Here is a 12,971-nt window from a genome sequence, read left to right on the forward strand (position 1 = left end):
CTATCAGCTGTTACAAAGAGGGCTGTGTTTTCTACATTTCCACCTTGACTCAGAAACAGAAACTAAACACAGAATTCCATCTCCTGCATGACCTATTTGACACCCTCGTCATTCCACGTGTTTGAAGCAAAGCAGAAGTGATGACTGAGTGCAACCACAGCACTTTCTCAAAGAAGACTGCATGCATGTACTATTGATTGTCTTATTATTTCGTATACATCTGTAGTGCCCACAAAACTAAAATATACTAATATCTTTGAAGTGTCCAAGGTGCCCAAGAAAGGTGTTCTGGAAGAGCCCATGCCTGTAACTGTGCCAAAAAAGCCAGAACCTGCACCAGTTCAAGGTAACTGTCGTCATATGCATCAGCCTGTATGAGACTGTTTCTTACTGTCCTACATGTTACTTCTGACGTCTCTTTTCCTATCCCTTTGTGATTACTTGAAATTTCTCTGCTGTGTATCAGTTAGGAATTCAATTACCTACTATTTTGTATAAACAACCCAAATGATATTTGGAATATACTTTTTTGGTTTTATATTCTGAATCAGCACATACTAGAAATGTTATATTTTAACACTTGATCATGAGTTTTTCAGATTACTGCACAATTTTATTATCTTAAATTGACACAGTGAATGTCTCCATAACTTTTGACAGTGTCAGTTAGTGTATATGAGAGACATAAATCTTGCAAAATGAAAAAACAATTTTACTTAGAAACGCACATATGAGAGCAGTAAGAAGTGACAGCATGTCAAGTTCTTAAAGAAAATGCTGATAATTTCAGAGTTTATAATGAAGAAGAAATGGTTATAAACTCTGGTGGACCATACAGGCTGTGGAAGCTGCCACAGTGAAATGAAAATTGAGGCAAGAGAGCTACTTAGGATAAGGAACTAAGCCACTAAAAGAAAAGCATAAAGAAATAACGGAAATGGAGAAGGACTGAAATAGATACAAAGGAGAAATACTGGGTTCCTTACCCTGTCACTGCCCACACTGCTGAATGCAAAACACTAGCAGATTTATAAAGAGTGGCAACAGATAAGATATGGGCTGAGGTTGCTCTCAGGAAAGAGTCAGATCCCAGCGGGGCTGAGAATGACAGTCTCTCCTCCCAGGGAGGAAAGGCTGTTGAGTACAGAGCGGGGTATCCTAATTCACACCTCACCCTCAAGCTGTACTAAACATAGCCAATCATTTTCCCACAGAATCACTCTGTGCTTGTGCCTGTGCTCGTGTGTGGTTTTGTGTGTGTGTGTGAGTGAGTGAGAGAGAGAGACAGGTCAATACCATGAGACCAGTTTGGTTATTTCCATGAGTGCATCTCTAGTTTACATTTCATTGTTCATCTTCTGTTTAACGTATAAAACTGACTGTTACTAATATCTTTGAAGCACCTGAGGTGTCCAGGAAGGCTGCTCATGAGGAGAAAATACCTGTGGCCATTGCCAAAGCACCAGAGCTTCCAGCACCCAGAGGTACCTGTCTTCATGCAAAACTTAACAAAGAAGATACTTAATCTTCTTAAGTGTTGTCCTACCGTCTCTTGGCCTGTCTCTGTTTCCAAACCAAGACTCTCAAGATTATGCATGCAGGCTAAACGGTGCTGCACATGTGTGTGAGGTTTTGAGCTGGCTGTTGTGACGTTCTGTCTGCGTTGCCCTGGTTTTTGTTCCTACTTGGCACCTGTTTTCACCAATGTAAAATGAACGCACTAATATCTTTGAAGTGCCTGAGATGCCTGAGGCAGAGGTCCCAGAAGAGGAAGAGGAGGAGGAAGCGCCAGAAGAGGTGGCACCAGTTGCTGAGCCTGGAGAGCGAGAAGCACCTCCAGCTGAAGGTATATGGTGGTGTTCTGAAAGAGCCTGCCGTGCCCTCTGGATTGCTGCAGTACTGAGTGCCCTTTGCCCCTCTGCGTTCTGTGGGGAGGGCTGAGAGCGGCGTTTGGTCGTGTTGTTTCTGTATCTGCCTGATCTTTAGCTTGGTCAAGTAAAAGAAACTAATATCTTTAAAGTGCCTGTGGTGGCTGAGGAGGAAGAAACAGAAGAGGAGGTGCCAGTGGTCATTCCCCCAAAGCCTGTGGCTGTGCCCAAGAAACCTGTGGCTATACCAAAGAAACCTGTGGCTGTGCCCAAGAAACCAGAGTCTGTGGCTGTGCCAAAAGTACCAGAGCCTGTGCCTGTCCTTAAAAAACATAAAGTTCCTTCAGGTAAAGGTACATTCAGCAGTGACTGAGCCTCTCCTTTTCTGTATTCTCTGAATACTTTTTCCTATGTTTCACTGATGTGCTTAAGTATCTGAGTTAATAATATGTCACTTAAAATTTAACTCTTCATGTTTTTAATGCTTTACTCTTCTTAGTCATTGCAGTTTTCACTATTGTATGTACGTATGTATTTTAATGTTCACAAAAATTGAAATTTACTAATATCTTTAAAGCACCTGAAGTGCCAGAGAGAACTGTCCCAGAAGAGAAAGTGCCTCTCACAACACCTAAAAAGCCAGAATTTAAAAAACCAGAGCCTCTTCCAACCAAAGGTATATATTGCCAGGAGGCTTCTCCTGAGAAGAAATTTTTTTCTATTCTTCTCTCTTTTCTTTGTTCATAACTGAGTCTATAAAATGTGTCAGTTGTGTGCAGACTACCTTGAGAAAGACTGGAGCATAAACAGTCTTTCATGGTTATGGTCATTGTTACTGTGATTTTCTGTGTGCTAGCTTTCTTTGTCTTTTTAATGTTTCATATGTACATTTATATACATGCAAATAAAAGCAACTAATATTTTTTAAAGTGCCTGAGGTGCCCAAGAAACCTGTCCCAGAGGAGAAAGTACCTGTTGCTGTTCCTAAAATACCTGAACCATTGCCAAGTGAAGGTATATGCCATCATAGCTATTATTGTTAGGACAATCCTTTGTCCTGTTCTTCCAAACATAAGCTTTAAAATAGATGTCCTTTTTTTCCCGTTGTAATGTTTGTAAATTGTTTGCTTCATACTTTAGATGATACTAGCCTATGTTTCCTGTACCTATTATTATATTTTCACATTTGGAAGTAAAATATAACTTTCAAAATTAAATATTTTCAAATGACATATGCTCCTATACAGGATATTCCTAACAAAGTGTGTCTCTTTTTAAGATAGTAATCAATTCCCACTAAATTTGAGTCTCTTAAAACCTAGTATTTATATTGCTGTTATAATCTTAAATGAATTGAGGGCATTGAAGTTTTTAGTCTTTCCAGTTACAATGACTCATCCACAAATTAAATGTTTAGTTTTTATTGTATACATAAAAAATACTATCCTTCACACAGCCCTGATTCATTCTTACATAGAATGAGAGTAGTTTTTCAAAAGCATGCATTAACTGCAAAGGTAACAGATACTGAGTGATTACTTATCCTAACATGTATTTGTCTGTGTCTATTGGAGTAGCTTTCTTTTTAGTGATATCTACATAATTTTTCATGTGAAATGATCTTATCATTGAAAACTTACACCAATTGTCAATATTCTTTAAAGAATATGAAATCATAAAGGAGATTGAGCCTGAAGAAGAAGAAGAAATTCCAGTTGCAGAAGTAGAAGAAGCGTTACCAGTTGAAGGTATACAAAGTACCTGTCTAGAGGCTGCGAGACACTTTTCTTTCATTACTGTGCAGTTTTTTTCTTGCTCTGTCATTCTTCGCACATGTACCTGTATGTTGTAGGTCTCTATGTAATTCTTCCTCTTACTATGTTTTGGAAATGAGTTCTGATCTCTTAATTCTAAGTATACCATACAGATTATTTTAAACGCTTTCACTTTGTTTCTTGTCAATGAGAGTCTCCCCGTCATTTTGTTTCCCACCTTTGTTCTCATGTTATTAATATGCTTTTTTAAGTCGACTTGGATATTTATATTGTGTGCATGCTACAAAGCAATAGCTTAAGGCTCTTTCATACTCCCATTTAATTCAAAGAAATTTTTTTACTGGCTTCATTGGACGTGGAAAATGGCCATCCTTACATTTGTACATTACACTTCACATAACTACTGTGGTGGTGAATTTACACTAAATCTACCTAATGTTATTTAAAGCGCCGGAACCTGAAAAGAAGATCCCTGAAAAGCGAAAACCACCACCACCTACTCCACCAACAGAAGACATTAAATTGGCAAAAGAACTACTTAAAGGTATAATCATCTGAAGCCATAATTAACAGTGGGAACTCAAACATATAATCCTTTTAATTTATACTGATGAATCTTGAAAAGCATGCTTTTAAACATATCACTTTGGATCTTTTTTTTTCTTTTCTAATTTACTATCGCTCTAATGGTGCGCCTTACTAATGCTCAATCCCTTATGATTTTTTACCAGTGTTATGCCAAATCAGTTTACATGGATTCTTTTCAATAGTTACAGAAAAAAATCAATTTATTAAAAATAATCTTAATCAAGTTAACATATTCTTCTATCCTTAACATAATTCTTCTGTCTTTAACATGTTCTTACAAATGAAAAGAATCCCCAGCAATCATTTGCTGGTGTTACTATATGAACATGGTTTTCAGATCAACTGTGCTTCCTACAGATTATCTGGCTTCTTCTAAACTGTTAATCAGCCAGAATCTTAGCTTTGTAGCTCTTGTCTTTCTATTATGTCAATAGCATTAATCAATTGTTTGGTTTTTTTAGAAAGTTCTTTTCTTTTTTGAATCTAATGATGTATGTGGTAAAATTAAAATAATTTTCTTTAAAGCTCCTGAATCAAGGAAGAAAGTTGTGACTGCAAAACCTGGTGAGCCTCCAAAATTGGAACCCCCACCTGCTAAAGGTACCTAGCTAATATAAGAATCTTACTTAAATTAAGCCTCTCATGAGCCCAAAGTTGTAGTTCTCAGTATCTTATCTTCTTTAATTTGCTCAGAAATATCAAAAAGCTGTCTGTTAGATTATGCTCAACAGTGGACTCCAGTCTTGGGTGTATATGTTCATGTTATATTTATTCACTTTAATCTCCCATCATGCAATCCATGAGATGCAAGAAACAGAAACACAAAAGAGTGAGAGAGTTTTTATGAGGTTTTGTCACTTGTGTAGATGCTCACTTTGGTTCTCTGCTTAGAGAGAAGTAAAAAAACCTGTTTAAATATGTATAGCATTGTTCAAACATACTTAGTTTATTATTTGTCTGAAATGTAACTTATTGTTACAAGTGAGAGGATGCTTTCCAGAGATGGAGATGAATAATGAATTGAGAAAGCCATTTTACAATACTTCATTATATTTTTCATATGTGCTGGAGCTTAAGACAAGCTAAGCAGCTAAGAAGTAACCATCTTTTCTCAATGCTGTTGCAAGTTTAGAAATTAAACTAACTGGATCCTTTTGAACATCATAGATAGACAGTTCAGATGAACAGAGATGTAACATAAGCCTGTAAAGAAAGAGGAAAAGGAGATATATGATAACTCTCTTTGAATATATAACCTGTATAGTTTTTTCAAACCATACTTCTCTTTTGTTGATTTGTATGAAAATTTCCTCTTATGCATAAGCCTAGAAGACAACTGTATGCAAATAATAAAAATAAAGTATTAAAACTATCGACTTCAACCTCAGCAGTTTTACCTTTGCTTTTAATATTCAGTAGTGGACCAACATTTGATTTGTGTGTTTGGAATGGTTAGTTGCTGGTTAGCTCTTACTACTATTATGAGCCCATAATTAAATCTGGAATAATATTCTTTTAAGTGCCTGGACTTGTAAAGAAACCTCGCAGAGTAATTCCTGAAGTTACTCCTCCACCAAAAGAAGAAGTTGTTTTGAAAAGAGGTATAGTAACTTGTCTCTCTTTTAAAAAACCCAGCATATTAACATTGTTCGGTATATCCCCCTGAGAAACATTTTTATATGTGTGTGGTATGGAAAATTACACCAACAAAGTACTGCCTGATGTTTCTTCCTTGGGGAAAGCCTTTATAGTTGCAGGGATGAAGTCAGGATATCCTGAAAATCTGACAGATCCAAAGGATCTGTGATGAAGACAGAACAGAACACTGAAAATCTGGTTCCCTATAACTCCCTTCTGTTTTCTTAATCTCTGTAAAGCCTATACTAGAGTTGACACTTTTTCACTGTCTTCAGCTTCTGGACCCCTAAACATTTTCTAGTGACAGTGTAAATGTTATTAAAGTCACATATGTAGCATCTGTATTCTCTTTTATGGTTTTCTTAGAAGTATTGCACAAATTGCAGAACCCCATGGTACTGTTGGACATCAGTCCCCTTTCTTGCAGTCTGGAGCCTTCTGAATCACTTCATGGTCAAGTATTGCTTAGAAAAAGGAAGTACTAATTCCAATTCTCTTTGAAATACCACAACACGTTGATTCATGACCATGCATCTTGCAGCCAACCTTCAAATTTCAGACAACATCATAAAATATAGATATTAAGTTTTTCAGATGATAGTCTCATTAGATATCCAAGGCTGATATCTGATAGGACAAAAATAAGTGAAATAAGTAAAATGAAAAACAGACATTATATAAATTTGAGCTCTCCAAATATAACATTTAAAGATTCAGTCTTGTTCTCTCACTGAAGTCAATAGGAGTTTAATCCATAATCCTGTATTTTGTCTCTGAAAATCATCTGTAACTGCAGTTATTAATTCATAATTGTGTATAGCAAGTCATCATTTAAATATTATAAAAAATATATTGTAAGATATTATAAGAAATTTTATTCTATAATAGGCAGTTAACATTGACATCTTTCCTCTCAGGTAGACTGCTCTTAATAAAAGCATCTTTTTGCTCTAGATGAATTTTAAAAGGCTTTCAGAATAGTATCTTAGAATCATAGAATCGTAGAATCATAGAACCGCTCTGGTTGGAAAGGACCTTCAAGATCATCAAGTCCAACCATTAACCTAGCACTGCCAAGTCCACCACTAAACAATATCCCTAAGCACCCCATCTACTCGTCTTTTAAATACCTCCAGGGATAGTGATTCCACCACTTCCCTGAGCAGCCTGTTCCAATGTTTGATAACCCTTTCAGTGAAGAAGTTTTTCCTGATATGCAATCTAAATCTCTCCTGGCACAACTTGAGGCCGTTTCCTCTTGTCCTATCATTTGTTACTTGGGAGAAATGACTAACACCTGCCTCACTACAACCTCCTTTCAGGTAGTTGTAGAGAGCAATAAGGTCTCCCATGAGCCTCCTTTTCTCCAGCCTAAACAACCCCAGTTCCCTCAGTGCTCTAGACCCTCCAGGCAAAATCTTCCATTTATATTGAACTATGTATTTTACACCCCTGCTTCTTCATGATTGTTGATATATTTTCAGTCTTTTGTCTTGTTCTTTTTTTGTCTTATTGTTTTGTTTATCTCTGCTTTAAAAACTGAAATTCCTTTTCTTTTAAAGTTCTTAAAAAGAAATCAGAAGAGGAAGAACCTAAACCAGAAAAAGAACCTAAACCAGAAGTTAAACCAGTACCTACACCAGTAGAAAAAATTAAGAAACTTGAAGGTACTAGATTACATTCAAATCTATCTGGAAAAGTATAATTAAAGAAAAAAAAATCCCACTGTTAAGTAGTATTCTCTGAATTCAGGAATGAAAGTGAGATTTTAAAAGATGGATTGCATTAACCTAATTGTGTAAATTAAAGATTTGCTGAAAGGACAGCAAAATTTGACGTCCATTTTTGGGTTTGAATTCTGCGTTTTGGGATTGCTTTGCAATCTTCACTGTGTATAGAAGAGAACTTTACAAATATTTTATGATACTGATAAAAATACAGCTACAGCAAAACAATTAATCCAAACATTCTTTTAGTTAATATTTTGCAAATATTTGTCCTTTTGTCCATTTAGTGTTTCTAATTTATTCAAATCGCACTCTTAAAAATATATATTCCTAAACCTTATGTACATCTGAAACTGTTTATGTCTAAAAAGAATGAAAACTTTTAAATACATTGGAGATAATTGTATCTGGGGATTCAAGGTGTTTCAATATATCTTAAAAATGAAAATAATATTTTAAAGTCCTAGAAGTTCCTAAGAAGAAAACTGAGATACCTGTCATAAAAAAAGAGGAGAAACATGTGCCTGAACTGCCAAAAGGTACAGATGTGTGGTGCTCTTTTTCCATATTGCAGCAACTAAATGATACTCATTGCTGAGTATCATGATATATTAACCTAATGCATTACTATCATCCAGGGTGTCCATGACTATTGTGTCATGATTAACCACTTTGCATTCTTCTAGATTTCTTGTTGTCTTTAATTCTTCAGTGCTTGAAAAAAATCATCTTTTTTCCATTGTATCTTGCTTTATAACAGTTAATCTTGAGTTAATTTCTTGCTTTCTGGCTAAATAAATTATAAAACAATAAATTCTGTCTTTGATTAACTCTGTATTGTTGCTTCTACCTTTAATGTTCAATGAGATTACAAAACATGTAAATTAACCTATTTGTAATTGTTGTGTTTGAAATGCCAGAACCTAAGCAAGCAGCTGTCACACTTCCTGGGCCTGAACCTAAACCTGCAGTAGGTAAGAATTCTTTAGTCATGAATTCCAGTGCAGCCTTTCTTGTGCATCTACTATTTTCCATTCAGAGATTTCTGGCTAAAAGGACATTAAACAAATGTCTTTTGTATTACTAAGATTGTAACTTTCATACAATCTACAGAACATTGTAAAGAACATAATATTTAAACCAAAATTATTTATTAAAACAAATATGAGATATCCTTTTTTTTTTTCCTACAGCTCTAAAATCTCCAAAACCAGCAGCAGAACCAGCACCAGCTCTTACTACTCCAGTGACAGTCCCAGTGGTTGGAAAGAAAGCAGGTATTTATGTTTATTCTATGCTATTTATAGGACTTTTCTTTCTGAGATGCCTAAATACCTTCAGGATAAAAAGAGTGAAGACCTGTATAATCATATAACTCATTCATTACAGGAAGACTTGAGGTCTTATTCAAAGATCTTGTTATTGTAGGTGCTGTCACCTAATCTAAAAGACAAGTGTCTCTTATATACCATAGAGATGAATCTGTGCTCTTATTGCTGGATTGTGATACGTGTGCCTTTATTTGTTGTCCTACTATGAAATTTGTGTATTCTGTTGATTCCTTGATGTTTTTCATGTCCTGATGTGTGTCTTGTGAACTGCATCTTGTATTTTCTAGCAAAAGAACAGTTACACATGTTTCTAAGCAATTCTTGTGTTGTTTGGTTTTCTGCTTTTCATTTGTTATTGAAGTCCTGAGGAAAAGTAGCAGTGGTGTTGAAGAACTAGAGTACTGCTACTTTCATTTGATACACTTAGGACCCAGATCATACCCTGCTGTGAAAAACAAACTGTGAAGAGTCCAATTCCTCTTAAGCACTCTGAGCCTGAGGTCCACCGGTAGAGCTGATGTACATGCTGCTGCTCGCACATTGTTCAAAGGGCCTCACGTTACAGTAGAGCTCAGATCTTGGGCACTTGAGAAACGCAGTAATGAATGTCTCTTGGCCATTGATTTGTTGATATAGCCAGGCCTGCAGTGGCATAACTAACCCATTTTATGTAGGTGTCCAGATAGGCCTTAGAAAGCTGTCATTTTCTGCTACTTTTAACCTGGATTGGATTTAAATTGGCAAACTAGTGGGACAATGCTCTGTACCAGAACAGTGGTTTACTTAGGACTTCTGTACTGTTTCTGTGTGCCATTCTTATCTTTCTTTTTTTTTGTGACTTTTTTGTAATTTTTCTGTTGTGTGGAGAAAAAGTGTTCTATGTTCATTTTATTTCAGGTATAGGTGGAAATTTTATCTTAAAATATGTTGTTCCCGATGCTTATTCTTATGGATTTTAACTCTCTAAATTACCTGTGAAACCTTTGTAGCTGCAGAAAAGCCTGATGCACCATCTGTACTAAAGCATAGAGATAAAATGCCCCCAGTGGAAGAAGAAAAGCCTGAGTCAATTGTGTTAAAGAAGATTTTGATTGAGAAAAGCTTGCATGTGAAAGACAGAGTAAGCCCTAAGGAGACAGTTCTGGACATTCAGACAGCAGAGCCACGTGAGTATAAAATCTCACTGGAAACAGCTGATGGAATGCTGAAGCTAGAGGGAGATGAGCAGGAGAAAGTGGCTCTTAAATATTTTATCCTGGCTCCTGAAGAAGAGGAGCCAGAAATGACAGCTATAGTTTCAAGAAAAACTACCCTTACAGGTGAGAAAATAGAAGCTGCAATAGATCACATTACTTATGCAAAGGATGAACCACCACTACCTGATGAGGAATTGAAATTTATTTCTATAGCATCTGAATATGCAGAAAGAGATTCTGGAGAAGGAAAGGGGGATGAAATTAAAGTGGTTGTTCATAGGGAAGGTGCTGTAGAGAAAGCCTCTGACAAGTTTAGTGTTCTTCACAAAGGAAAGATTCCTGTGCATGAAAAAGAAGAGGAAATTAAGACAACTTATGTACCTAAACATATATCCAGAGAGCCATATGAGCCCAGGGACCAGAAAAGACTTCTAGGAAAAGACAGAAAATCAAAAATCAGTTTGCAACCTGAAGAATTTCCCATTAAGGATAAAACTTCATTTGTAAAGGATATCACGGAGGCAGAAACAGATGAAACTCCTCTGCTTAGAAGTGAAAAAGAGAGAGGAGGTTTTACTCTAGAGAAATCTCGGGTTCCTCTTGGAGAATCCATGGAGCATGGCATACAAAATAAAATTCAATGGATGAAGAAATCTGGTACCACAGCAGCCAAAATTCCTATAGATAAGATTCTTAATAAAGAAGCAAAGAAAACAGAAATTATTCAAGACTATGAGAAAGATGAGAATCTGGACTTTACATCAGCAGAACTACATTCCTCAGACCTCACTAAGGAGACTGAACCAGCAATGAGAAAATATGTTGACCTAGAACACCCCACTGAAGATGAGGAGGTTTCCAGAGAAAAAGCTTACATAATCTTTAAACCATCTGTTCTTAAGCCAGAAGTAGTGGAAAGGAAAGAAAGAGAAAAATATTCTGCAGAGGAAGAAGAAGTTCATTATGAAGAGGGTTCAGGACAATTGTTGGCTGAGAAAGCACTCCTAAGTGATAAAAAAACAGGCAAAAATATTATACCAGAGAAGGACAAGAGAACTACCTTCAGCACACACTTTAAAAAGGACAAAATTAGACAGTCAAATGCCCTTGAAAAGCTGCCTGTGGAAAAAGAAGAATTTGATACAGTAACTACAGGAGAAGGAATGGAAGGTGAAGTTTCCATAGGAGAACAGGAAAAGGGAGTCAAAGATGAAATAGTTGACAGATCTGACTCAGTAAAGAAAGTTCCTATTCAGCCACAAGGGAGTAAAGATAAAACACAATTTCAAGAAGTTCATACAATTCAGGATGAACGTAAAGAAACTCCAGCTCTTAAAAGCAGCAAAGATAAAACTGAAGAAAAGAAGCCTTTGACTGTGGAAGAATTGAAGCTTTTGGGAAAAGAACTTCCAGTGGCAGAAGGTACATTACATAAAAAACCATCAGCTAAACATGGCATTGGAAAAAGCACATCTGTTACCATGAAAAAAGAGAAGGGAAAGCTTTCAGACAAAATGCCATCAAGCAAAGGAATCCCTGCAAATGGAGAAGTTACTTACTCCTCAAGCATAGGTAAGATAATAACTCCCAAGAAAGCAGAAGGAGAGAAAGAATACCGGAAATCAGAACCTGCTCGCATGATTGAGCAGGCCAGTAGACTGTCGAGTGAGAACAGGAATTTGGATGCACCTGGAGAATCACGTGAAGTTCTGGATGTTCCTGCGAAGTTTCATGCAAAGCGAGGTGAGGAAGACTGCTGCCAAATTCTTCCACAAAGTGGTTGTACTATTTGCTTCAGGAGAATACCATTTGCCATTGTGATATTTGTTTTCATTCTTTAACACTGTTCACATTTCCATCTAGTCTGTCAGCTGGCTGTATTGGCATTCAGCCACTCTTCACGTGTTTGTCTTACCTGTCTGTACATACATCTGTGTGATCAATGTTCATTGTCTTAGTCTTACACTTTTATAAGACTCCATAAATCACGTTGTGTGCCATTATCTTCTCAAAAAACTCACACATTTTTTCTAGTATTCATTTTTCCATCCTCTGCAATAAAGTCTGTCCTGCATTTCATTCATATCATTCTCCCATTAAAAGTATATTTTTTATTTCCTTTCACGAAATTATGATGAGAAGCAGCATAGCATGGAAAATATTTTCAAAAGTCAGTGATGATTCTTCACAAGTTAGGCAACTAACAGAACATCCCTCACTTTTGAAAGTATCACATTGTCCTGAAATATATTTGATTTATGTAAGTTATATTTTTGTTTTCATTAGTAAAAATGTGTACTTTTTCTAAAAAAAACCCACATAATTTGTAATAGGTACTTAAGATGTTTTGGTTGAGAGGGAGGTATTGATCAAGGGCCTAATTGTTAGTAAAGTGTCAGGGAATGGCAGAATTTTACAAAATAATAGGCAGGACAATAAATTGAGGAGATCCTAAGCTGCCTTTCAGTCCCCACTGCTGAATACGTGTCTTTTCCCATGCTTCAAGACATTGAACTTGCCATTGAGATATAGACAGTATAAGTTGTATAAATAAATACATAGAATCATAGAATCATAGAATGGTTTGGGTTGGAAGGGATCTTATATCTTCCTCCCCTTGTATGTTTATATAGCTAAAGGAAGAGAAAATCTGATTTGTAAAAGAAAAGTTTGTCTTAATTTTAGTATGTATGTTTATTTAACTACATTCCTAATAATATTGCTGTTCTACTTCAGAGGCCAAGCCATCAAAAGAAGAAACTCCGAAGGGTATCAGTCCAGTCAAAGGTAGGATACTACAAGTCAATACCTACAAGCAAAAGCAATAAATCAGAATTAGTTTATTCAT

At 36.2% G+C, this 12,971-nt stretch overlaps 1 protein-coding gene across 1 annotated transcript in view; it reads left to right on the plus strand.

Moving 5' to 3' along the window:
- LOC137667504 (titin-like) overlaps window positions 1-12,971 on the plus strand; it is a 245,020-nt gene that overhangs the window by 130,905 nt on the left and 101,144 nt on the right. The window contains 16 exon segments of the mRNA XM_068408322.1: window positions 263-346; window positions 1,401-1,484; window positions 1,736-1,846; window positions 2,021-2,221; window positions 2,446-2,544; window positions 2,799-2,882; window positions 3,533-3,616; window positions 4,092-4,187; window positions 4,757-4,831; window positions 5,752-5,832; window positions 7,432-7,536; window positions 8,058-8,135; window positions 8,517-8,570; window positions 8,790-8,873; window positions 9,917-11,866; window positions 12,860-12,910. Coding sequence (XP_068264423.1) covers window positions 263-346; window positions 1,401-1,484; window positions 1,736-1,846; window positions 2,021-2,221; window positions 2,446-2,544; window positions 2,799-2,882; window positions 3,533-3,616; window positions 4,092-4,187; window positions 4,757-4,831; window positions 5,752-5,832; window positions 7,432-7,536; window positions 8,058-8,135; window positions 8,517-8,570; window positions 8,790-8,873; window positions 9,917-11,866; window positions 12,860-12,910 — 3,321 coding nt within the window.

The sequence above is a fragment of the Nyctibius grandis genome, chromosome 9 (assembly GCF_013368605.1).
Source record: "Nyctibius grandis isolate bNycGra1 chromosome 9, bNycGra1.pri, whole genome shotgun sequence".
NCBI classification, from domain to species: Eukaryota; Metazoa; Chordata; class Aves; order Nyctibiiformes; family Nyctibiidae; genus Nyctibius; species Nyctibius grandis.